Source organism: Chionomys nivalis, chromosome 3, assembly GCF_950005125.1.
Source record: "Chionomys nivalis chromosome 3, mChiNiv1.1, whole genome shotgun sequence".
In the NCBI taxonomy this organism is placed as follows: Eukaryota; Metazoa; Chordata; class Mammalia; order Rodentia; family Cricetidae; genus Chionomys; species Chionomys nivalis.
In genome coordinates, this window is record NC_080088.1 from 95,790,276 (window position 1) to 95,814,224 (window position 23,949).

At 42.8% G+C, this 23,949-nt stretch overlaps 1 protein-coding gene and 1 pseudogene across 1 annotated transcript; both read left to right on the forward strand.

The window, feature by feature from the left end:
• The first annotated feature begins 4,946 nt into the window (after positions 1-4,946).
• Positions 4,947-7,097, forward strand: LOC130870746 (60 kDa heat shock protein, mitochondrial-like). Its single transcript, XM_057763514.1, has one exon. It carries the CDS (start codon positions 4,962-4,964, stop codon positions 6,681-6,683), a length of 1,722 nt encoding a protein of 573 aa, XP_057619497.1. The 5' UTR covers positions 4,947-4,961; the 3' UTR covers positions 6,684-7,097.
• A 15,434-nt stretch (positions 7,098-22,531) lies between these two features.
• On the forward strand, positions 22,532-22,970 carry LOC130870757 (40S ribosomal protein S15-like; annotated as a pseudogene).
• Positions 22,971-23,949: the final 979 nt, after the last annotated feature.

The window sequence follows — 23,949 nt, forward strand, 5'->3', positions numbered from 1 at the left end:
AGGAGTCCAACAATGACCACAATAACTCAGACATCTAGAGACCCTTCACCAGCGCAACTAAAAGAAGGGAAACACACAAGTTCTACTACTAAAAAAGTGACCGGAGTTAACAACCACTGGTCATTAATATCACTTAATGTCAATGGACTCAACTCATCTATCAAAAGGCACAGGCTAAGAGATTGGATACGAAAACAGGACCCAACATTCTGCTGTTTACAAGAAACACACCTCAACAACAAAGACAGGCACCTACTCAGAGTAAAGGGCTGGCAAAAGGCTTATCAAGCAAATGGACCTAAGAAACAAGAAGGTGTGGCCATACTAATTTCTAACAAAGTTGACTTCAAACTTAAATCAATCAGAAGAGATGGAGAGGGACATTTTCTACTCATAACAGGAACAGTTCATCAGAATGAAGTCTCAATCCTGAATATCTATGCCCCTAATATAAAAGCACCCACGTACGTAAAAGAAACAGTGCTAAAACTCAAGCCAGACATCAAACCGCACACACTAATAGTAGGAGACTTCAACAGTCCTCTCTCACCAATGGACAGGTCAATTAGACAGAAACCTAATAGGGAAATAAGAGAATTAATGGAGGTAATGAATCAAATGGACTTAACAGACATCTATAGAATATTCCACCCAAATAGGAGAGAATATACCTTCTTCTCTGCAGCTCATGGAACCTTCTCAAAAATTGACCACAAACTCGGTAGCAAAGCATACATCCAGAGTTACAAAAAAAATATTAGTAACCACCTGTATTTTATCAGATCACCATGGATTAAAGCTAGAGTTCAACAACAATGCTACCTCCAGAAAGCCTACAAACTCATGGAAAATGAACAGTCAACTAATCAACCATACCTGGATTAAGGAAGAAATAAAGAAAGAAATTAAAGTCTTCCTTGAATTCAATGAAAACAAAGAAACAACATACTCAAACTTATGGGACACTATGAAAGCAGTGCTCAGAGGAAAGTTCATAGCACTAAGTGCCCACTTAAAGAAAACAGAGAAAGTACACATTGGAGATTTAACAGCCAACCTGAAAGCGCTAGAAAAAAAGAAGCAGACTCACCTAGGAGGAGTAGAAGACTGGAAATAATCAAACTGAGGGCTGAAATCAACAAAATAGAAACACAGAAAACAATTGAAAGAATCAATAAATCAAAAAGCTGGTTCCTGGAGAAAATCAACAAGATTGATAAGCCCCTATCCAAACTAATCAAACGGCAGAGAGAGAATTAGCAAATTAATAAGATCAGAAATGAAAAGGGGGACATAACCACAGACACAGAGGAAATTCAGAGAATCGTTAGATCTTACTACAAAAGCCTGTATGCCACAAATCTGGAAAATGTAAAAGAAATGGACACTTTTTTAGATACATACCATATACCAAAGTTAAACCAGGACCAGGAGAACAACCTAAATAGACCGGTTAGTCGCTAAGAATTAGAAGCTGTTATCAAAAACCTCCCTTCCAAAAAAAGTCCTGGACCAGACAGCATCAATGCGGAATTCTACCAGATCTTCCAAGAAGACCTAATGCCTATACTCCTTAATGTATTTCACAATATAGAAATAGAGGAGTCATTGCAAAATTCCTTTTAGGAAGCTACAGTAACTCTGATACCAAAACCACACAAAGACACAACCAAGAAAGAGAATTACAGGCCAATCTCACTCATGAACATCGACGCAAAATCCTCAACAAAATACTGGCAAACAGAATCCAAGACCACATTAGAAAAATTATCCATTATGATCAAGTAGGCTTCATCCCAGAGATGCAGGGCTGGTTCAACATACGCAAATCTATCAATTTAATCCATCATATAAATAAACTGAAAGAAAAAAACCATATGATCATTTCATTAGATGCTGAAAAAGCATTTGACAAAATTCAACATCCCTTTATGATAAAAGTCTTGGAGAGATTAGGGATACAAGGGTCATATCTAAATATAATTAAAGCTATTTACAGCAAACCAACAGCTAACATCAAATTAAATGGAGAGAAACTTAAAGCCATCCCACTAAAATCAGGAACACGCCAAAGCTGTCCACTCTCCCCATACCTCTTCAATATAGTCCTTGAAGTTTTAGCAATAGCAATAAGGCAACATAAGGGGATCAAGGGATTCGAATTGGAAAGGAAGAAGTTACACTTTCATTATTTGCAGATGATATGATAGTGTACATAAGTGACCCCAAAAACTCCACCAAAGAACTCCAACAGCAGATAAACACCTTTAGCAATGTGGCAGGATACAAGATCAACTCCAAAAAAATCAGTTGCCCTCTTATACACAAAGGATATGGAAGCAGAGAGGGAAATAAGAGAATCATCACCTTTCACGATAGCCTCAAACAGCATAAAATATCTTGGGGTAACTCTAACCAAGGAAGTGAAAGATCTATTTGACAAGAACTTTAAGGAATTGAACAAAGAAATTGAAGAGGATACCAGAAAATGGAGGAATCTCCCATGCTCTTGGATTGGGAGGATCAACATAGTAAAAATGGCAATTCTACCAAAGGCAATTTATAGATTCAATGCAATCCCCATCAAGGTCCCATCAAAATTCTTCACAGATCTTGAGAAGACAATAATCAACTTTATATGGAAAAACAAAAAACCCAGGATAGCCAAAACAATCTTATACAATGAAGAAACCTCTGGAGGCATTACCATCCCTGACTTCAAACTCTATTACAGAGCTACAGTAATGAAAACAGTGTGGTACTGGCATAAAAACAGAGAAGTCGACCAATGGAATTATATAGAAGACCCTGATTTTAACCCACAAACCTATGAACACCTCATTTTCGATAAAGGAGCTAAAAGTATACAATAGAAGAAAGAAAGCATCTTCAACAAATGGTGCTAGCACAACTGGATGTCAACCTGTAGAAGAATGAAAATAGACCCATATCTATCACCATGCACAAAACTCAAGTCCAAATGGATCAAAGACCGCAATATCAATCTGAACAAACTGAACCTGATAGAAGAGAAAATGGGAAGTACCCTACAACACATGGGCACAGGAGATCGCTTCCTATGTATAACCCCAACAGCACAGACATTAAGGGCAACATTGAATAAATGGGACCTCCTGAAACTGAGAAACTTCTGTAAAGCAAAGGACACTGTCACTAAGACAAAAAGGCAGCCTACTGACTGGGAGAAGATCTTCACCAACCCCACAACAGACAGAAGTCTGATCTCCAAAATATATAAAGAACTCAAGAAACTAGACGTTAAAATGCTAATTAACCCAATTAAAAAATGGGGCACTGAACTGAACAGAGAATTCTCAACAGAAGAAGTTCAAATGGCCAAAAGACACTTAAAGACATGCTCAACCTCCTTAGCGATCAGGGAAATGCAAATCAAAACAACTTTGAGATATCATCTTATACCTGTCAGAATGGCTAAAATCAAAACACCAAGGATAGCCTTTGCTGGAGAGGTTGTGGAGAAAGGGGTACTCTCATCCATTGCTGGTGGGAATGCAAACTTGTGCAACTACTTTGAAAATCAGTGTAGTGGTTTCTCAGGAAATTTGGGATCAACCTACCCCTGGACCCAGCAATACCACTCTTGTGAATATACCCAAGAGATGCCCTAACATATGACAAAAGCATTTGTTCAACTATGTTCATAGCAGCATTATTTGTAATAGGCAGAACCTGGAAGCAACCTAGATGTCCTTCAATGGAAGAATGGATGAAGAAAGTGTGGAATATACACATTAGAGTACTACTCTGTGCTAAAAAACAATGATTTCTCAAATTTTGCATGCAAATGGATGGAAATAGAAAATACTATCCTGAGTGAGGTAACCCAGACCCAAAAAGAAGATCATGGGATGTACTCACTCATAATTGGTTTCTAGCCGTGGATAGGGGCCACTGAGTCTATAATTTGTGATCCTAAAGAAGCTAAATAAGAGGGTGAGCCCAAGGAAAAACATATAGTTATCCTCCTGGCTATGGGAAGTAGACAAGATTGCCTGGCAAAAAATTTGAATCTTGGGAGTGGGGTGGGATGGGAGTAAGGGGAGATGGGGAGAGAAAAGTGTAAAGGAGAGGATGGGGGAACTTGGGGAAATGGGATGATTGGAGATAAAGGAAGGTTGGATAGGTGAGCAGGGAAGCGCATATCTTAGTTAAGGGAGCCACCTAAGGGTTGGCAAGAGACTTGAACCTGGAGTGGCTACCTGGTGCCAGGGCAATGTCCCCAGTTAGTTCCTTGGGCAGCTGAGGATAGGGAACCTGAAATGAACCTATCCTATAGCCATACTGATGAATATCTTGCATATCACCATAGAACCTTCATCTAGCGATGGATGGAGATAGAGACAGAGGCCCACACTGGAGCACCGGACTGAGCTCCCAAGGTCCCAATGAGGAGCAGAAGGAGGGAGAACATGAGCAAGGAAGGCAGGACCACGAGGGGTGCACCCACCCACTGAGACAGTGAGTCTGATCTATTGGGAGCTCACCAAGGCCAGCCGGACTGTGACTGAAAAAGCATGGGATAAAACCAGACTCTCTGAACATGGCGGACAATGAGAGCTGATGAGAGGCCAAGGACAATGGCACGGGGTTTTGATCCTACTTCAGGTTCTGGCTTTGTGGGAGCCTAGACAGTTTGGATGTTCACCTTCCTAGACCTGGATGGAGTGGGGAGGACCTTGGACTTTCCACAGGGCAGGGAACACTGACTGCTCTTGGGGCCAGAGAGGGAGGAGAAGAGGAGTGGGGGGTGGGGGAGAGGGGTTGGAGGAGGGGGAGGGAAATGGAAGGCGGGGAGGAGGCGGAAAAATTTTTTTTCAATAAAAAAAAATCCAGTAGGACAGAGTAAATGTATGTTTTGGCCCTCACTCGCCGCCGACGGCCTGCTTCGCCTCGTGCGCTCCCGCTGCCGCCCCGCAGAAATGCTTCGACTACCCACAGTCCTTCACCAGATGAGACCAGTGTCCGGGGCGCTGGCTCCTCATCTCACTCGGGCCTATGCCAAAGATGTGAAATTTGGTGCGGATGCTCGAGCCTTAATGCTTCAAGGTGTAGACCTTTTAGCTGACGCTGTAGCTGTTACCATGGGGCCAAAGGGAAGAACGGTGATTATTGAGCAGAGTTGGGGAAGTCCCAAAGTAACGAAAGATGGGGTCACTGTGGCAAAGTCAATTGATTTAAAGGACAAATACAAAAATATCGGAGCTAAACTTGTTCAAGATGTTGCCAATAACACAAATGAAGAGGCCGGGGATGGCACTACCACAGCTACCGTTCTGGCACGTTCTATTGCCAAGGAGGGCTTTGAGAAGATCAGCAAAGGGGCCAACCCAGTAGAAATCCGGAGAGGTGTGATGTTGGCTGTTGATGCTGTAATTGCTGAACTGAAAAAACAATCTAAACCCGTGACAACCCCTGAAGAAATTGCTCAGGTTGCTACAATTTCTGCAAATGGAGACAAAGATATTGGAAACATGATTTCGGATGCGATGAAGAAGGTGGGAAGGAAGGGTGTCATCACAGTGAAGGATGGGAAAACCCTGAATGATGAGTTAGAAATTATTGAAGGCATGAAGTTTGACAGAGGATATATTTCCCCGTATTTTATTAACACATCAAAATGTCAGAAATGTGAATTCCAAGACGCCTATGTTCTTTTGAGTGAAAAGGAGATTTCTAGTGTGCAGTCCATCGTGCCCGCTCTGGAAATCGCCAATGCTCATCGGAAGCCCTTGGTCATCATTGCTGAGGACGTTGATGGAGAAGCTCTAAGCACACTGGTCTTGAACAGGCTGAAAGTGGGTCTTCAGGTTGTGGCGGTCAAAGCGCCAGGGTTTGGGGACAACAGGAAGAACCAGCTTAAAGATATGGCTATTGCTACTGGTGGTGCGGTATTTGGAGAAGAGGGGTTGAATCTAAACCTTGAAGATGTTCAAGCTCACGACTTAGGAAAAGTTGGAGAGGTCATTGTCACTAAGGATGACGCCATGCTTTTGAAAGGAAAAGGTGACAAGGCTCAAATTGAGAAACGCATCCAGGAGATCACTGAGCAGCTCGACATCACCACTAGTGAATACGAAAAGGAGAAGCTGAACGAGCGTCTCGCAAAGCTCTCAGATGGAGTAGCTGTACTGAAGGTTGGAGGAACAAGCGATGTGGAGGTGAATGAGAAGAAAGACAGAGTTACAGACGCACTCAATGCCACGCGAGCAGCTGTGGAAGAAGGCATCGTGCTAGGCGGGGGCTGCGCTCTGCTCCGCTGCATCCCAGCCTTGGATTCCCTAAAGCCTTCTAATGAGGATCAGAAAATAGGTATAGACATTATTAAAAGAGCACTCAAAATTCCCGCCATGACCATTGCTAAGAACGCGGGTGTTGAAGGGTCTTTGATAGTCGAGAAGATTCTGCAGAGTTCCTCAGAAGTTGGGTATGATGCCATGCTCGGGGAATTTGTGAACATGGTGGAGAAGGGAATCATTGATCCAACAAAGGTCATAAGAACTGCTTTACTGGATGCTGCTGGGGTGGCCTCCTTGCTAACGACAGCAGAAGCTGTAGTGACCGAAATTCCTAAAGAAGAGAAGGACCCTGGAATGGGCGCAATGGGGGGAATGGGAGGGGGAATGGGAGGTGGCATGTTCTAATTCCTAGAATAGCGCTTTGCCCTTACCAATGAACTGTGACAGGAAGCTCAAGGCAGGTTCCTCACCGATACCTTCAGAGAAGCTCCTGAAGAAAATGAAGAGAAGGCTGGCTGATCACTATAACCATCAGTTACTGGTTCCCATTGACAATACATAATGGTTTACTGCTGTCATTGTCCATGCCTACAGATAATTTATTTTGTATTTTTGAATAAAGACATTTGTACATTCCTGATACTGGGTGCAAGAGCCATATACCAGTGTCCTGCTTTCAACTTGAGTCACTGAGGCAGGCCTGCTGGTCCGTCCGCTAAGGTCAGGACTGTGGCACTTGTGCCACCAGACGAGAGGTCAGAGGCAGCCTTTCTGTGGAGCGAGATAACTGTACAAAGTAGAGAAGTATCCAATTATGTGACAACCTTTGTGTAATAAAATTTTGTTTAAAGTTAAAAAAAATGTATGTTTTGGCAGACTTCTAGTAAAGATCAAAGACCAAAGCTAAGAGTCTGTATAAATGGCATTTTTATTGAAGGCTTATTAGACACAGGTGCGGATGTAAGTATCATTACTCCAGAATCTTCTCATCCGAATTGGCCTCTTCAAGAGGCGGATGTTCAGTTCCTGGGAATTGGAACCCTATCTTGTGTAAAACAAAGCACAGATGGGTTGAATGCATAGGGCCTTCAGGGCAAATGGGAAGACTAAGGCCATATATAGCCAATATTGCAATGAATTTATGGGGTCGTGACCTGCTACAGCAATGAAATACCCAGATTAACATTCCTGTAGTTCCAGGAACTCATAATTCTGGGAAGGATATAATGAGGTGTTATGGAAAAAGGTCACCAGCTATTCAGGCTGTGCAAGAACATACAGCAAATACCAAACCTTTATGGGTATCAACAGCCCTACCTTTAAAATGGTTAACTGAGAAGCCAATATGGATCAAACAGTGGCCTCTAGCTGAAGATAAATTACAGGCTTTGGAACAGCTGGTACAAGAACAACTAGATACTCACCATATTGAAGAATCAACCAGCCCTTGAAATTTTCCTGTGTTTGTTGTAAAAAAGAAATCTGGTAAATGGAGAATGGTAACAGATCTAAGAGCTGTCAACAAGGTAATTCAACCTATGGGTCCACTACAATCTGGAATTCCTTTGCCTTCTCTATTACCAAAAGGATGGCCTCTTATAGTTATTGATTTGAAAGATTGTTTTTTCATTAAACCTTTACAAGGATAGAGAAAAATTTGCCTTCACAGTGCCTACTTATAATAATTCTCAGCCTACTAGAAGGTATCAATGGACTATCCTCCCACAGGGGATGCTCACTAGTCCCACATAGTGCCAATATTTTGTAAGTAAGCTATTGGAAATAATTCATAAGCAATTTCCCAAGTCCATAATTTATCATTACATGGATGACATTTTGTTCTCTGTTTCAAATAAAGATACCATAGAAAGGATGTTTGAAGAAAGTCTTGCCTAAATGGAGATTACAAATTGCTCCGGAAAAGATTCAAAGAGGAGATTCTGTTATTTACCTAGGTTACAGAATAAGCTTACAGAAAATTAGGACGCAAAAGGCACAAATTAGAAGAGACCAGTTACAGACTCTTAATGACTTCCAAAGATTGTTAGGAGAAATTTACAGTCTATGACCAGCTGATGGGAAAACATCTGATCTAATAGTTAATTTAAACAAAACCTTAGGTGGTAATAAAGATTTGAATAGTCCCAGAAAATTGACAGCTGAAGCAGAAAAGGAACTGCAATGATTGAGGAAAAATTACAGGAGGCACATGTGGATAGGGTGAACCCAAATCTTAGTTGCAAACTAGTGATATTGCCTTCCAGAATTTCTTCTACAGGGATTTTAATGCATAGGGGAGATATTATTTTACCATGGATATTTATACCTCATAAACCAAGTAAAAAATTAAAAACTTATGTGGAAAAAGCCTCTGAGTTGATTATAAAAGGTAAACGGAGATGTTGTCAACTAGCAGGTATAGACCCAGCAGAAATTGTAGTGCCTTCTACTACTGAGGAAATAAAAAAGTTATGGGAAGACAATGAACCATGGCAAAGAGCTTGTGCTTATTTTTTGTAGAAATTAATAGCAACTATCCCAAAAGTGAGAGACTTAACATCATAAAGAGAACTTCTTGGATTCTTCCTAGAATTGTACTTGATGTCCCAATAACTGGAGCCCATATGTTTTATACTGTTGCAAATAAATCAGGGAAATCAGGTTATAAATTGGAAGAATTGAGTAAGGTGGAACAAAGCCCTTATAATTCTGTCCAGAAGGCAGAATTATATGCCATTCTTATGGTGCTAAGGGATTTTAAAGAACCTCTTAATATTGTTACAGATTCACAATATGCAGAAAGAGTTATCTTGCATATTGAAACCGCTGAATTTATACCAGATGACACAGAGTTGACTTCATTGTTTATCCAGGTACAAGACATAATTAGGAATAGGCTTTGTCCAATGTACATAACACACATCCAGTCCCATATGGGTCTGCCTCGTCCTCTAGCACAAGGTAATGCTGAAATTGATCAATTAATGATTGGAAGAGTGTTTCAGACCTCAGAATTTCATAAAAAAAAGTCAAATCAATAGTAAATGCTTAAAGAAAGAGTTTTCCATTACATGACAACAAGCTAAGGACATTATAAAGAGATGTCCTACTTGTTCTTTCTATAATCAAACACCGTTGCCTGCAGGGAGTAATCCGAAGGGTACTCAAAGGAATGAAATCTGGCAGATGGATGTGTTCCACTTTATGGAATTTGGTAAATTAAAATATGTACACCACACCATAGACACGTATTCAGGTTTTCAATGGGCAACTGCCCTGAGCTCAGAAAAGGCTGATTCGGTAATCACACATTTATTGGAAGTTACTGCCATCATGGGTATACCTGCACAAATAAAGACAGACAATGGTCCAGCATATGTATCTAAGAAAATGAAACGCTTTTTTGCTTATTATAATATAAAACATATTACAGGTATACTGAATAATCCTACAGTTCAGACAGTTATAGAAAGATCAAATCATACTATAAAGAATATGCTGAATAAACAGAAAGGGATGGAAAATACCCCCAGGAATAGATTGATAATGCTTTATTAACCTTGCATTTTCTTAATGCTAATGAGAAAGGAACAACAGCAGCAGAAAGACATTGGATAATGGAAAAGTCTGCTGAAATAAATCAACCAGTTTATTTCAAAGAAGTGCTGACCTCTCAATGGAATCCAGGACATATGCTACATTGGGGAAGGGGTTTTGCTCTTGTTTCCACAGGAGAAGAAAAATTGTGGATACCATAAAAATTAATAAAGGTTCGATTTGAAGAGGAGAAACCTCTTGGAAAAGAGAAATGACAGCTCATCCACAATGATGATAATCATACAGGTGGTAAGAAAAACATATAGAATGGAAGCAGGGTTCTGTTCTTATCTCCGCAGGAAAACACTCATCTTTGAAAAATTCAAAGGACCCTAGATGTTTGAATAGTGACAGATGGAAAAACAACTGCTCAATAGGGACTTTCAAGAAAACTGAACTGGTTCCATGAGTATAAAACTCTAGGATATACTATATTTTATTTCTAAATTTATAGAGCTGGTTTTGGAGTTGGACTTTGGCTCAGTCCCTCTCTAATTCCAAGCTTGTTGTTAAGAGAAAAACCCAGAGTTTCTAGAGTTTCTGTCTCATGTCAAGAGCCATGATATGGGACAGAACGAAATATGAGTTTAGAAAACATCTTTGCTTTTCTTCATATCTATTGTACCTTTCATTGAATATATCTATCATGTCTTTCATCGAATATATGTATGTCTGTATATGTCTATATGATTAATGTTTAAGTTTTTCACAGTGAACAATGAGTTTTTCCTGCAGTGACATTTGAAGTTTCCAGGAAGAAGATGGGGCCCCATAACAACATCTCCACCTGGTTGATATGATGTCATGATACTGATAGCACTACTACAAGACCTGTTTTGAGTACCAGCTGCACAAGATGATTCCAACTTGGTTAGCTGAAATGGTGCACATCTTTTACAACATTCTGGCCAGACCTCCACAAAATACTCAGAGACTATTTGCAATTTTAAAAGAAATTGATCTTCAAATTTAACCACCATTTTACTTTCACAGGATCCCTCAGAAAGAACATCACCCCCCATGACAGCTGGAAGTAATTCTAGAGGATGACGCCCCCTCTCCCACTGAAGTTTGTTCTTGAGTTTAGGGACATCGGTTAGGGGTTGATTATAATTAGTATATGGTTGAGGGTTGGGGGAGCAATTTTATAAGCTCAGGGATCTTTTTGGAAAAAAGGAAGGATAATTGAATGATGGGATAATAGATTGGTACTTGTGAGTTATTGTTTTTAGACAATTATATTGGTATCTATTCTTGTATATTGATACAAAGTTAAATTATATAGACTCTTGTATGCATGCATGCTTCTACCTCTATTTAAAACATTTTTTATGGTTTCAATAGCCTGCCTGCAGCAAGGTAGGCCTTTTGTCTGTGAGGTCCCTGGCCAGCTAGGGGCTCTGATCCTGTACCAGAAGATCCATCAGAGGGGTGAGTGAGTTCCTGATCCGCAACAGCAGCCCAGTGTTGGGTCCCTAGAGGACAGGCCTTTACACTCCCACTTGATCTGTTTTGCACTCTTGAGGTTGGTTGAAAACAGAAACAAAAACAGGAACAATCTGTTGTTTTCAGCAATGTTTTTAAGGATATTTACCCCTAAGCCATTGAGTTACGGTGATGAGCTTCCTACTATTGCTGGTTTGGCCTCCCCTGCTGAGGGCTATATATACTTGTGAGAAAGTAGAATAAAAGGCTTGTCTGCAGAATCTGAAGTTGTGTTGCGTGTTAATCCCGACGTCCCTCACTTAGAAGAACGACAGTTGCCATGCTGGCGTGGCAAAGTGGAGGTTCCCACCGAGATCTGAGAAAGAAGGGGTAGCTGTCGGCGTCGTCCTAGGCTGGTAAGTATGGATTGCGGTAAAATGGGATCCACAAGCAGTAAGAGAGACCTGATATGTCAGATAGCTAAGTTTTTAGAGAAACAAGGGACCATGGTCAAAGAGAACTACAGATTTTTTTTTTAAGCCTGTTTGGAAGCTCACCTTCCTGGACCTAGATAGAAGTGGGAGGACCTTGGTCTTCATGTAGAGCAGGGAATTTGGACTGCTCTTCAGTATCGAGAGGGAGGGGGAGTGGACTAGGGGGAGGAGAAGTGGAGTGGGGATAGGGGGAGGGGAGCGGGGGGAGGGGGCAATATGTGGGAGTTGGGGGAGGGAAATGGGAAACGGGGAGCAGTTGGAAATTTTAAGTAAAAAAGAATAAAAAAAATAATAGGTTATGTACAAAACCACATGCACACACACAAAATTAAACAATAAAAATAAATATTTAAAAATAAAAAAAAAAGAAAAAGAAAATCAAGAAAAAAAAAAGAATATAGCCGCAGCAAGCCCATGGTTTTTGACAGGTGGAGGTTTGAACATCTCTGATTGGAAACAGGTAAAAACAGATTTGCAGAAATGGCTGCAAAAGGAGGGTGCCGATAGCCTCCCTATATCTACCTTTTCGCTATGGCACCTGGTTCGCGATGCCCTACTTACTGATAAAGTGAAAGTGAGACCAGAGGTCATCACGGCTAAAGAGATACTTGTAGAAATACAGGAGGAAGAGACTCGCTGGTCCATAGGATCAGCAGAGTCACATAGGGACCAAAAGGAAATGTCAGAGGTACCAGGGGGAACTTTGAAATCCGGTGCGGGACTAAGACTAGCGCCAAAGTCTGCCCACTTTTGGGTGCAAAACCAGATAGCAATAACCTCCAAGTTGGAAAATGGGGAAGGCAGCCTCAGCTCTAGTACAGAGAATAGTTTATCTGTTGACAAAGAACAGCTAATGCAAGAAATTAAGGTACTTTGGAAAAGGCTGAAGCACTGTAAGGTGAAGGATTCCTTATGTGTGCCAATCAGCCCCATATGCTTATAATGAGGATTGGGGAAGGAGGGAGTCCCGTTGGGGACTGAGAGATGAGTGGGAGACTGAAGAGGAGTCAGGAAGAAGAGGAATCTGCTTTCAGCCCTGGCACACAGTTGCTCTGGTCATAGATGTACCTGATCCTAACAATCCAGGACAGGTGCTGAGACAACATGTGGCCTTGAGCTTTAAGGAGATGAAGCAATTGAAAGAGGCTGTGGTGGTATATGGCTCTCAGGCCCCGTTTACTATTGTCATGGTAGAGTCTTTTGCGACATTGAATCTTACACCTAGCAATTGGCAGCAGCTATGCCATGTGGTATTGCCGGGAGGAGATTACTTACTGTGGAAGGGGGAATATCAAGAAAATTGCTTACAAACAGTTAGGTTAAATGCACAAGTGGAATAGGCACAGCGCAATCTAGACATGCTAACTGGAGCAGGAGCTTATGTTGACTTGGCCAATCAAATAGTGCTCGATCCTGTGTTATATCTCCAGATGGCGGCTGCGGCTACCAAAGCTTGGAAAGCCCTGCCAAACAAGGCTGCAGGGGATCAGCTGTCAAAAGTTTTACAAGGGCCTTCAGAACCATTTAAGGACTATGTGGATAGGATATTGTAGTTGGCAGGGGGATTGTTTGGTGATGTGACCACAGCTATGCCCTTAGTTAAGCAGCTGGCACTTGAGAATTCCAATAAATATTGTAAGGAAGCCTTGCGGCCACATAAAACAAAAACCTTAAATAAATACATCTGGATCTGCCGGGATATTGACAGGCACTTCATTCAGGGCCAGATGATTGCTGCTGCCATCAGGCCTGGGCGAGGTTCCCAAACAACTGGGGATAAAACCTGCTTTAACTGTGGTACCCTTGGACATTTTAAAAAGGAATGTCCACAACTCACTCGGGGAACTACTGCCAGACCAGGAAAGTGCCCACGATGTAAAAAGGGGGCCCACTGGACAAATGATTATAGATCTAAGACAGATATAGATGAAAGGCTTTTGCCCGTCCAAGGCCAACAGCAGGGAAACTGGTGGAGGGCCCTGCTCCAGGGCCCCAGAACCTCAGTGTATGGAGCAATGACACCAAGAGTCAGGGGATCTCACCCCGACAGTTGCTGTATCCAGTTTGTTCCACAGGGCAATCCTTTTGTGTTGCAGACCTTGCCCCTGTCACCCCAGGAAGTGCAGGACTGGACCTCGGTACCTCCACCTGAGCAGTCCTGACAGCCCAAATGGGGGCTCAAGCTTTACCCACTGATTTTTTGGGGCCACTCCCTAGAGGGACCTTGGGGCTTATCTTGGGAAGAAGCAGTACCATCTTGAGGGAAATTCAAATTCATCCTGGGGTTGTTGATGCAGATTATCAAGGAGAAATAAAAATTATGACAAAAGTTTCTCAAGGAGTTACAGTAATTCCTCAGAAGGATCATATTGCCCAATTGGTCTTGGTACCCTTAGTTAACACCTCCAACCCCACAGCCAGGTCCAGTCAGGGTGCTAAGGGTTTTGGATCATCTGGCACTGCAGCCTTTTGGGTAGCTCATATGAAAGAAAGGCTACGATTGAAGCTGACTGTTGATGGGAAGTCATTTAATGGGATTTTAGATTCTGGAGCTGATGTCTCTGTCCTGTCCTTAGAATCCTGGCCTAAGAAGTGGCCATTAGAAAGAAGTACTGCCACCCTACAAGGAATAGGTCAAGCAAGTCCCAAGAAGAGTGAAAAAATATTAAAATGGCAGGATAATGAAAGCCATGAGGGTTACTTTCAGCCATATGTCCTCCCAGGACTACCTGTTAATCTCTGGGGAAGAGATGTCCTGAGTGAGATGGAAGCTGTCTTGACCACTCAGCCCACACCACCACCACCAGCATCCCAAATTATGCAGCAACTGGGATGGAGACCAGGACAGGGACTGGGAAAAAATCTGCAGTGCCAGTTGCAGCCAGTGATACCAGATAAACAAATTACCAGACTGCTGGGAGACCGAAGTTGTCTAGGCCATTTTTAGTTAGGGTCACTGTTCCCATGCCTGCTCCAATTCCTATAACTTGGAAATCTGATGATCTAGTTTGGGTGGAACAGTGGCCCTTGACTCAAGAGAAATTGCAGGCTGCTTATGCCTTGATCCAAGATCAACTGAAGGCTGGGCACATTGTCCCTTCTCCTTCCCCTTGGAATACACCCATATTTATCATTAAAAAAGAAATCTGGAAAATGGAGATTATTACAGGACCTCAGGGCTGTCAATGAGGTGATGCAGAGTATGGGTCCTCTTCAGCAGGGATTGCCCTTCCCTTCAGCCGTACCCCAGGGGCTGGCATATAATTATAGTGGATTTAAAGGATTGCTTTTTTACCATTCCTCTAGCCAAACAAGATTGCCCTTGTTTTGCTTTTAGCCTCCCTTCAGTTAATTTTAAGGAACCAGCTTTGTGATTCCATTGGATTGTACTCCCACAGGGCATAAAAAATAGTCCTACCATATATCAAATTTATGTTGCTGCTGCCTTGGAGCCTATCCGCTGTCAGTTTCCACAGGTATATATTGTTCATTATATGGATGATTTATTAATAGCAGGGCCTGATCAAGATCAACTGCTCAGGGCTTATACTCAAATGAAGCAGGATTTAGAGAAGGCAAGGCTGATCATAGCTCCTGAGAAGGTCCAAATGCAAGCCCCATATTCCTACCTTGGGTACCAATTGGCCATGGATGGAATTAAACCAAAAAAAAATTAACTATTGACACCTCTCATCTTAAAACCTTACATGATTGGCAGCAGTTACTGGGAGACGTACAGTAGATACGCCCCTCCCTAGCAATCAAAACAGGTGACTTAAGACCATTGTATGATATGCTCTTTGGAGATCCTGACCCAGCTTCTCCCCGAATATTGACGCCTGCGGCCAGGCAGGCCTTAAGGCTTCTTCTGGACAACATTGAAAGGATCCATCTCCAGCAGATTAATTATGATCAATCATTAAATTTTATGGTTCTTGCTTCCAATTTTGCCCCTACGGGAGTCTTTTTACAGAACAGACCTATTTTATGGGTACACAAGCCTGCCTCTCCAGCAAGGGTAGTCACCCCATACTATGAAGCTATATTACAATTACTTTGGAAAGCTAAGAAGGTTGCTGTCCAGATGTTTGGGAAGTACCCTGACAAGATTATAACACATTATACTAAAGACCAGCTAGTACATTTACAGCAGTACCATGATGAGTGGACCCTTTTTATCACCTCCTTTTCTGAAAGTTTTTATTCTCATTACCCTCAGCATCCATTAATGGTCCTATTCAAAAATCATCCCATTATATTCCCCTGAGTGATTAGAGATCTCCCATACCCTCAGCTCATGCTGTCTTTACAGATGCTTCCCCTAAAGGTAATGCAGTAGTGGTTTCTGGAGGAAAAGTATGGAAACGTCCTGTGGGGGCTGTATCAGCCCAAGCTGCAGAGGTAATAGCCTGCCTCGTTGCACTCCAGCTCTTTCCTAGGGAACCTGTAAATGTGTATACCGATAGTGTGTATATGGCCCATATCTTTAAGCCATTGGAGACATCTGCCTATATATCACCTACCTCTAAGGTCCATCATTTGCTCAGCTGTGTTCAGCATTTGATTTGGCAGCGAACTGAGCCTTTGTTTGTCGGACATATCCACAGTCATACACAGCTGCCTGGGCCATTGTCAGCAAGTAATGATTTAGCTGATAAAAATACACGTGTTTGCTTTACTTCTGACTGCATCCAAGAAATACATGATAAATTTCACCTTAATGTGCACTCCCTTCGACATCATACTCAATGCACACGAGAAGTAGTACAAGCCATTACATCATCTTGTCCTCAGTGTGCTCCTTTCCTAAGCAGCCCCAATTTAGGAGTTAACCCATGAGGATTACAACCAAATCAGTTATGGCAGATGGATGTTACACACCTGCCTGCTGCAGGGAAACTTAAGTTTGTCCATGTATCAGTAAACACCTTTTCAGGAGCAATTTTCGCATCCTTGCATTCAGGAGAACAAGCAAAAGATGCCATTGCACACTGCCTTTCTGCTTTTGCCTATATGAGCAAACCTGAGGTTATTAAGACAGATAATGGCCCAGCATATATCAGCAAAAAAATTTCATCCTTTTGTTCATTCTATGAAATTTCCCATAAAACAGGCATCCCATATAACCCAATGGGTCAAGCAATCGTGGAAAGAATCAATCAGACTCTCAAGCAATATTTTCAAAAATTAAAAAGGGGGGAGTTCATATTCTCCCCAGCAACTCAATTATCCACCATTCTCTTTATTTTAAATTTTTTGACTGTGGATGCTGAAGGGTACTCGCCTATGGAGTGCCATACACAGGTTAGGGCTCAGAGCCTAGGATGGGTTCATTGGAAAGATGTGCAAACAGGAAGATGGATGGAACCAACCCCCTTGATGGCAAAGGTGAGGGGGGCTGTATGTGTTTTTCCTCCAGGAGTTGATAAACCAATTTGGGTGCCAGAGCGGTGTGTAAGGCCAGTGACCCAGGATGAAGACCGCAATACTCCTTCTACTTCAGGTGATGACTCTGGTAACAACAACAGAATTATGAGTGATGGGGAGTCTGGTGAGAAACCCCCCACTTTTAATGCCAGTGAGTATTGCATAATACCTATGGTCCCAAACCTGTTCCTTGGTGTTGGGATGCTGATAGAAATTTTAAACTCCATCCCACAGTTATGTGGGGAGAATGTATCACTCAAGAGCCTGATTTGTTATACTGCTGGACACAATGACTATTTGATCCTCTGCTTGCGTTCCTGCCCCATTTTTTCTTTGTATTGTGGAATGGCACTTTGGAGGGGCGATATTCTTAATTGTTCTTCCAGGATCTGCAAGCTGAGTAATTGCTGGGACAGTTCTGATGGAGCTTTGATTGTTCAAGTGCCTGCTGTGATTCCTGCCGGTGCTGGTGTCTCAAGAATATCAGGAGATCATCCTTTATCAACAGTGGGCAAACGGCTGCAATTGTTGCTATTGCTGTCACTGCCAGTGTGGCTACAGTTGCTGGAGTTGCCATTTCACAGACAGCCGTGACTACAGAGACTGTGGAGCAGCTGTCTGGAAGGGTTAGCGAATCCCTACAGACATGGAGTGTTCTGGACTCTCATATTGGACTTGAACTTTTACATTTAAATCAACAAACTGTGCTTTTGCAAGAACAGGTAGATTCCCTTTGACTCCTGCAACAAGTGTCTTGTACGTTACACCTGCTAATGTTATAAATGCTTCTGATGTGGTCAAACAGTTGAATGCATGTTTGGATGGCCCTTGGAATTCCTCCTTTTTGAATTTCACCCTGCAGACAGCTTATCATAGTGTTAGTATTAATAGCACATGGGTCCCTGCTGTGTCTAGACCCAGTCAGTAAAATGTCATGGCCCAGCTTGGGGGCTGGGTTCAGCAAATGTCTGGAATGCTCTCACTTGTACTGCAAAACAGATCAAGTGGAGGTGCGAAGGCCTGTCCTCTAGGGACCCAACAATCTGTTTTGCACTCTTGAGGTTGGTTGAAAACAGGAACAATCTGTTGTTTTCAGCAATGTTTCTAAGGATGTTCACCCCTAAGCCATTGAGTTATGGTGATGAGCTTCCTGCTATTGCTGGTTTGGCCTCCCCTGCTGAGGGTTATATATACTTGTGAGAAAGTGGAATAAAAGGCATGTCTGCAGAACCTGAAGTTGTGTTGCGTGTTAATCCCGACGTCCCTCGCTTAGAAGAATGAGAGTTGCCTTGCTGGCATGGCACTTACAGTATTTATTGGCATTCTCAAATGCCAGCTGCTTAACTATGGACATAGCTGTGGTCACATCACCAAACAATTTCCCTACCAACTGCAATATCCTATCCACATAGTCCTAAAATGGTTCTGAAGGCCCTTGTAAAACTTTTGACAGCTAATCCCCCATGGCCTTGTTTGGCAGGGTTTTCCAAGCTTTGGTAGCTGCAGCCGCCATCTGGAGATATAACACAGGATCGAGCACTATTTGATTGGCCAAGTCAACATAAGCTCCTGCTCCAGTTAGCATGTCTAGATTGCGCTGTGCCTATTCCACTTGTGCATTTAACCTAACTGTTTGTAAGCAATTTTCTTGATATTCCCCCTTCCACAGTAAGTAATCTCCTCCCGGTAATACCGCATGGCATAGCTGCTGCCAATTGCTAGGTGTAAGATTCAATGTTGCAAAAGACTCTACCATGACAAGAGTAAACGGGGCCTGAGAGCCATATACCGCCACAGCCTCTTTCAATTGCTTCATCTCCTTAAAGCTCAAGGCCACATGTTGTCTCAGCACCTGTCCTGGATTGTTAGGATCAGGTACATCTATGACCAGAGCAACTGTGTGCCGGGGCTGAAAGCAGATTCCTCTTCTTCCTGACTCCTCTTCAGTCTCCCACTCATCTCTCAGTCCCCAACGGGCCTCCCTCCTTCCCCAATCCTCATTATAAGCATATGGGGCTGATTGGCACACATAAGGAATCCTTCACCTTACAGCGCTTCAGCCTTTTCTGAAGTACCTTAATTTCTTGCATTAGCTGTTCTTCGTCATCAGATAAACTATTCTCTGTACTAGAGCTGAGGCTGTCTTCCCAATTTTCTGACTCAGAGGTTATTGCTATCTGGTTCTGTGCACCAAAGTGTGTAGACTTTGATGCTAGCCTTGGTCCTGTGCCAGATTCCTAAGTTCCCCCTGGTACCCCTGACTCTTCCTTTCAGACCCTATGTGACTCCTCCTGTGATCCTATGGACCAGCAAGTCTCCTCCTCCTGTATTTCTTCAAGTATTTCTTTAGCTGCAGCTAACTCTGGTCTCACTTTCACTTTATCGTTGTTGTGACCTAGCTGCTCTCACTCCCCCTGACCAACAGTGGAACTTCCTTGTGGTCTGTAATTGACAAGAATGTTTGTGTTCTTTCTGGTCAGAGGTTTTCCACAGAAGCAGTAGAGATATAAAAGGTTTTAGCTGAGGCAAAATAAAGCTTGCTGATCTTCTACCTGTAAAGACACCTCTATATCTGAATCCCGGCACCCCAACCAGTCTCAGCATCCAGGCTGCACTGGCTGCGGCAAAGTGGAGGTCCCACCAAGATCTAAAAAGTAAGTATTCGTGAACGGGGTCGCTCCATCGGCTAAATCGAGGAGCATATTGGGAAAGGCAACGTGTCTTTTTCTCATCCCCAGAGATACTCTGAAGGACACACTCCAAAAGACTAGCAAGTATAAAGAAGAGGCAGTAGGGTGAATTGAAGGCCTTAAAAAGTAACTGAAACTCTTAAAGCAACAAGGCATTGAAGTAACAAGGAAGGCAGCTGAAGATTTCATACAAACAATAGCTCAAGTTAGCCCCTGGTTTATTATGGGAGGGGGTTTAAATGTTCCAAACTGGGAACAAGTAGGGAAGTAATAAAGAGGAGGCAGGGGGTGAATTGAGGGCCTCAAAAAGAATGTGTACAGATGTGTGTTATTATGTTGATTGTGTTGTCTTTTGTGTTCTGGACTGGAGAAAGACATTTAATTCTGGGAATTGCTAAGAAAGGTATTTTGTCTTTAAAATATGGGCCTAAGGATTTGATGCTTTGGAAAAGAGGTTCTGCTTTTGTTTTCACAGAGGATGAAAACCTGTGTATTCATTGCAAATTTATTTGGTTTGAATCACTGAGACCCTCTGAAATGTTGATATAAAATACCCCCAAGAATGCATCATCCCCACTCAGCAGGAAGTAGCCAGACAGGTTGATGATGCCGAAATTCTCTAAAAGATTGTTAAAGTGGGACCCCTTCAATGGTTCCAGAGCAGGAGCAGCAAGATTGCTTCCCTGAGTTCTGCTCTGCTCCATGCAGCAGTTTGGACCCAGAGAGAGTGTATCTAGGGCCACAAGGCAGCTGGAGCAGAGCTTTGCCACCACAGATACTGCTGCCAGAGTTGCTCTCTCCCAGACTGTGCAGAGAGCTGAGACTGTCAACCAGCTGGCTGAAAGGGTCAGCAATGTTTTGGACATTCAAAATGATCTTAATGGACATATTCAATTGGGCATATTGACTTTGAACCAACAAGTGGCTCTGGTTCAGGAACAAGTGGACTATCGTTGGGCTTTTCAACAGCTAACATGATCCAGCTTTTATCATGTTATGTGTGTTATTCCTGGCACTGTATTGCATGCTTCTGCTACTGTTATGGAACTTAATTGTCATATGAGCAAAGTTTGGAATACTGCTTTTGTCAATTTTACCACCCAGTTAGTGCATGCTAGATGGTTGCAGTACTGGTCTGACTCATTGGCGCTGTCAGTTCTGGGGATACTTGGTTTAGGGCTATGTGTCTGGGTAGGATGGGCGATATTAGAGGGCCACTCTCCATGACAGGCAAGGTATAGATAAAATGGGGGAAGTTGTTGTGATCTAGCTGCCCTCACTCCCCCTCACAGACAAAGGAACTTTCTTGTGGTCTGTAATTGACTAGAATGTTTGTGTTCTTTCTGGTCAGAGGTTTTCCACAAAAGCAGTAGAGATATAAAAGGTTTTAGCTGAGGCAAAATAAAGGTTACTGTTCTTCCACCTGAAAAGATAAAGCCTCTGTGTCTCAATCCCGGGACCCCCTGTCAGTCTCAGCATCCAGGCTGTGCTGGCTGTGGCAATCAGTAAGCAGGGCATCACGACCAGGCATCATAGTGAAAGGGTAGAAATAGGGTAGCTATCGGCACCCTCCTTTTGCAGCCGTTTCTGCAAGTCTCTTTTTACCTGTTTCCAATAGGAGATGTTCAAGCCCCCACCTGTCAAAAAACATGGGCTTGCTGCAGTTATAGTCTTAAGAAAATCCTCTGTAGTTCTCTGTTTTACAGTGGTTCCTTGTTGCTCTAACAATTTAGATATCTGATATATCAGGTCTCTCTTACTGCTTATGGATCCCATTTTACCCCAATATGTCCTTACCAGCCAAGGACAACCCCATCTGCTACCCCTTCTTTTCCAAATCTCGTTGGGACCTCCACTTTGCCATGCGAGCATAGCAACTATAGTTCTCTGAGCAAGGGACATCAGGATAAATGCACAACTTCAAATTCCGCAGACAAGCCTTTATTCCATTTTCTCACACAGTATATATAGCCCTCAGCAAGGGAGGCTGAGCCAACAAAAGCAAGAAGCTAATCACTGTAGAGGTAAACATCTTTAGAAACATTGCTAAAAACAACAGATTGTTCTTGTTTTTGTTCTTGTTTTCGGAACAACAAACCACAAGAGTGTGAAAGACCCTTGGGGAGGACCTTCCCTCAGGAGGAGACCCCTGAACCCAAGGAACAGTCCGAGACCACTGGCTGTAAATAGCAAGAGGTTAATTGGGTGTACACAGGTACCTGCGGGCGGCAAAGTCTTTTGGAGGACTTGCGCGCCCTGCAGTCTGGGAGAAGGTCTTTTTATAGGAAAAGGGCAGCAGAGGCAGGCATATAGAAGCAGATGGATGGTTACAGGGATCCCATTGGTCAGTTCGAATGAAGCGATGGGTTCACTTGGGGACAAGCTCCTCGGGGACACGTAGATCTGATAATAGCTGACTTGGCCCTATCTAGGGCACATGTAGTTTCTCCCAGAACTTTTTGTTCCCCTCCTAGGCCTGATGTATCCTGTTTGGCAGCCTAGGAGTACCGACTTTACCTTGAACTTAAACTTTTGTGTGAAAGCCTTGCAAAATGGCATTACAACAGCTAAACTGGGGTCTTTCAAGTGCAAAACAGAGCTTTTCCGAGTCACCGCCAAGATGGCCAAAGTGGAGCAGAAGAAGAAGCGGACCTTCCACAAGTTCACCTACTGCGGCGTGGACATAGACCAGCTGCTGGACATGTCCTACGAGCAGCTGATGCAGCTCTACAGAGCCCGGCAGAGGCGATGCCTCAATCGCGGCTTGAGGCGGAAGCAGCACTTGCTACTCAAGCGCCTGAGAAAGGCCAAGAAGGAGGCGCTGCCTATGGAGAAGCCCAAGGTGGTGAAGACACACCTCTGGGACATGATCATCCTGCCCGAGATGGTGGGGAGCATGTTGGGCGTGCCTTCAACCAGGTGGAGATAAAGCCAGAGATGATGGCCACTACCTGGGTGAGTTCTCCATTACCTACAACCTGTGAAGCACGGCCGGCCTGGCATCGGTGCCACCCACTCCTCCCGCTTCATCCCCCTCAAGTAGCTGTGGCCAATAAAGACTCGTGTTCAAAAAAAAGAATGCAAAACAGATCAAGTGGGGGTACGAAGGCCTGTCCTGAAGGGACCCAACATAAGCCAATGTTGTTTTTTATCTTAGCCATTTGAAGTTGTGTAAGACTGTATCTCAGAATCATTTTGATTTCCATTTCCCTGATGATTAAGGATGATGAACATTTCCTTAAAGGTCTTTTGGCCAGTTGAGATTCTTCTGAAAATTCTCTGTTTAGAACTGTACCCCATTTTTTAATTGGATTATTTGGTATTTTTATGTCAAATTTCTTGAGTTCTTTATATATATTGGAGATCAGTCCTCTGCCTGATGTGGGGTTGGTGAAGATCTTTTCCCATTCAGTAGGCTGTCTTTTTATCTTATTGACTGTGTCCCTTCCTTTACAGAAATTACTCAGTTCCAGGAGGTCCCATTTATTTATTGTTGCTCTCAGTGTCTGTGCTGCTGGGGTTATAATTAAAAGTAGTCTGTTTTGTCCATGCAGTGAATGCTACTTCCCAATTTTTCTTCTGTCATGTTCAGTGTCATCATCAAATTTATATTGAGGTCTTTAATCCGTTTAGACTTGAGTTTTGTGCATGGGGAGAGGTATGAATCTTTCTGCCTTCTTCCACATGCAGACATCTAGTTATGTCAGCACCATTTATTGAAAATGCTTTCTTTTCTCCATTGTGTAATTTTTGCTTCTTTGTCATAAATCAGGTGCTCATAGGTGTGTGGTTTAATGTATGTGTTTTTCTATTTGATACCGTTTGTCAGCTTGTCTGCTTTTATGCCAATACCAGGCTGTTTTCATTACTATAGTTCTATAATAGAGCTTTATGTCAGGGATGGTGATTCCTCTGGAAGTTCCTTCATTGTAAAGGATTATTTTGGCTATCTTGGTATTTTGTTTCTCCATACGAAGTTGAATATTGTTCTTTCAAGGTCTGTGAAGAATTGTGTTGGGATTTTGATGAGGATTGCAA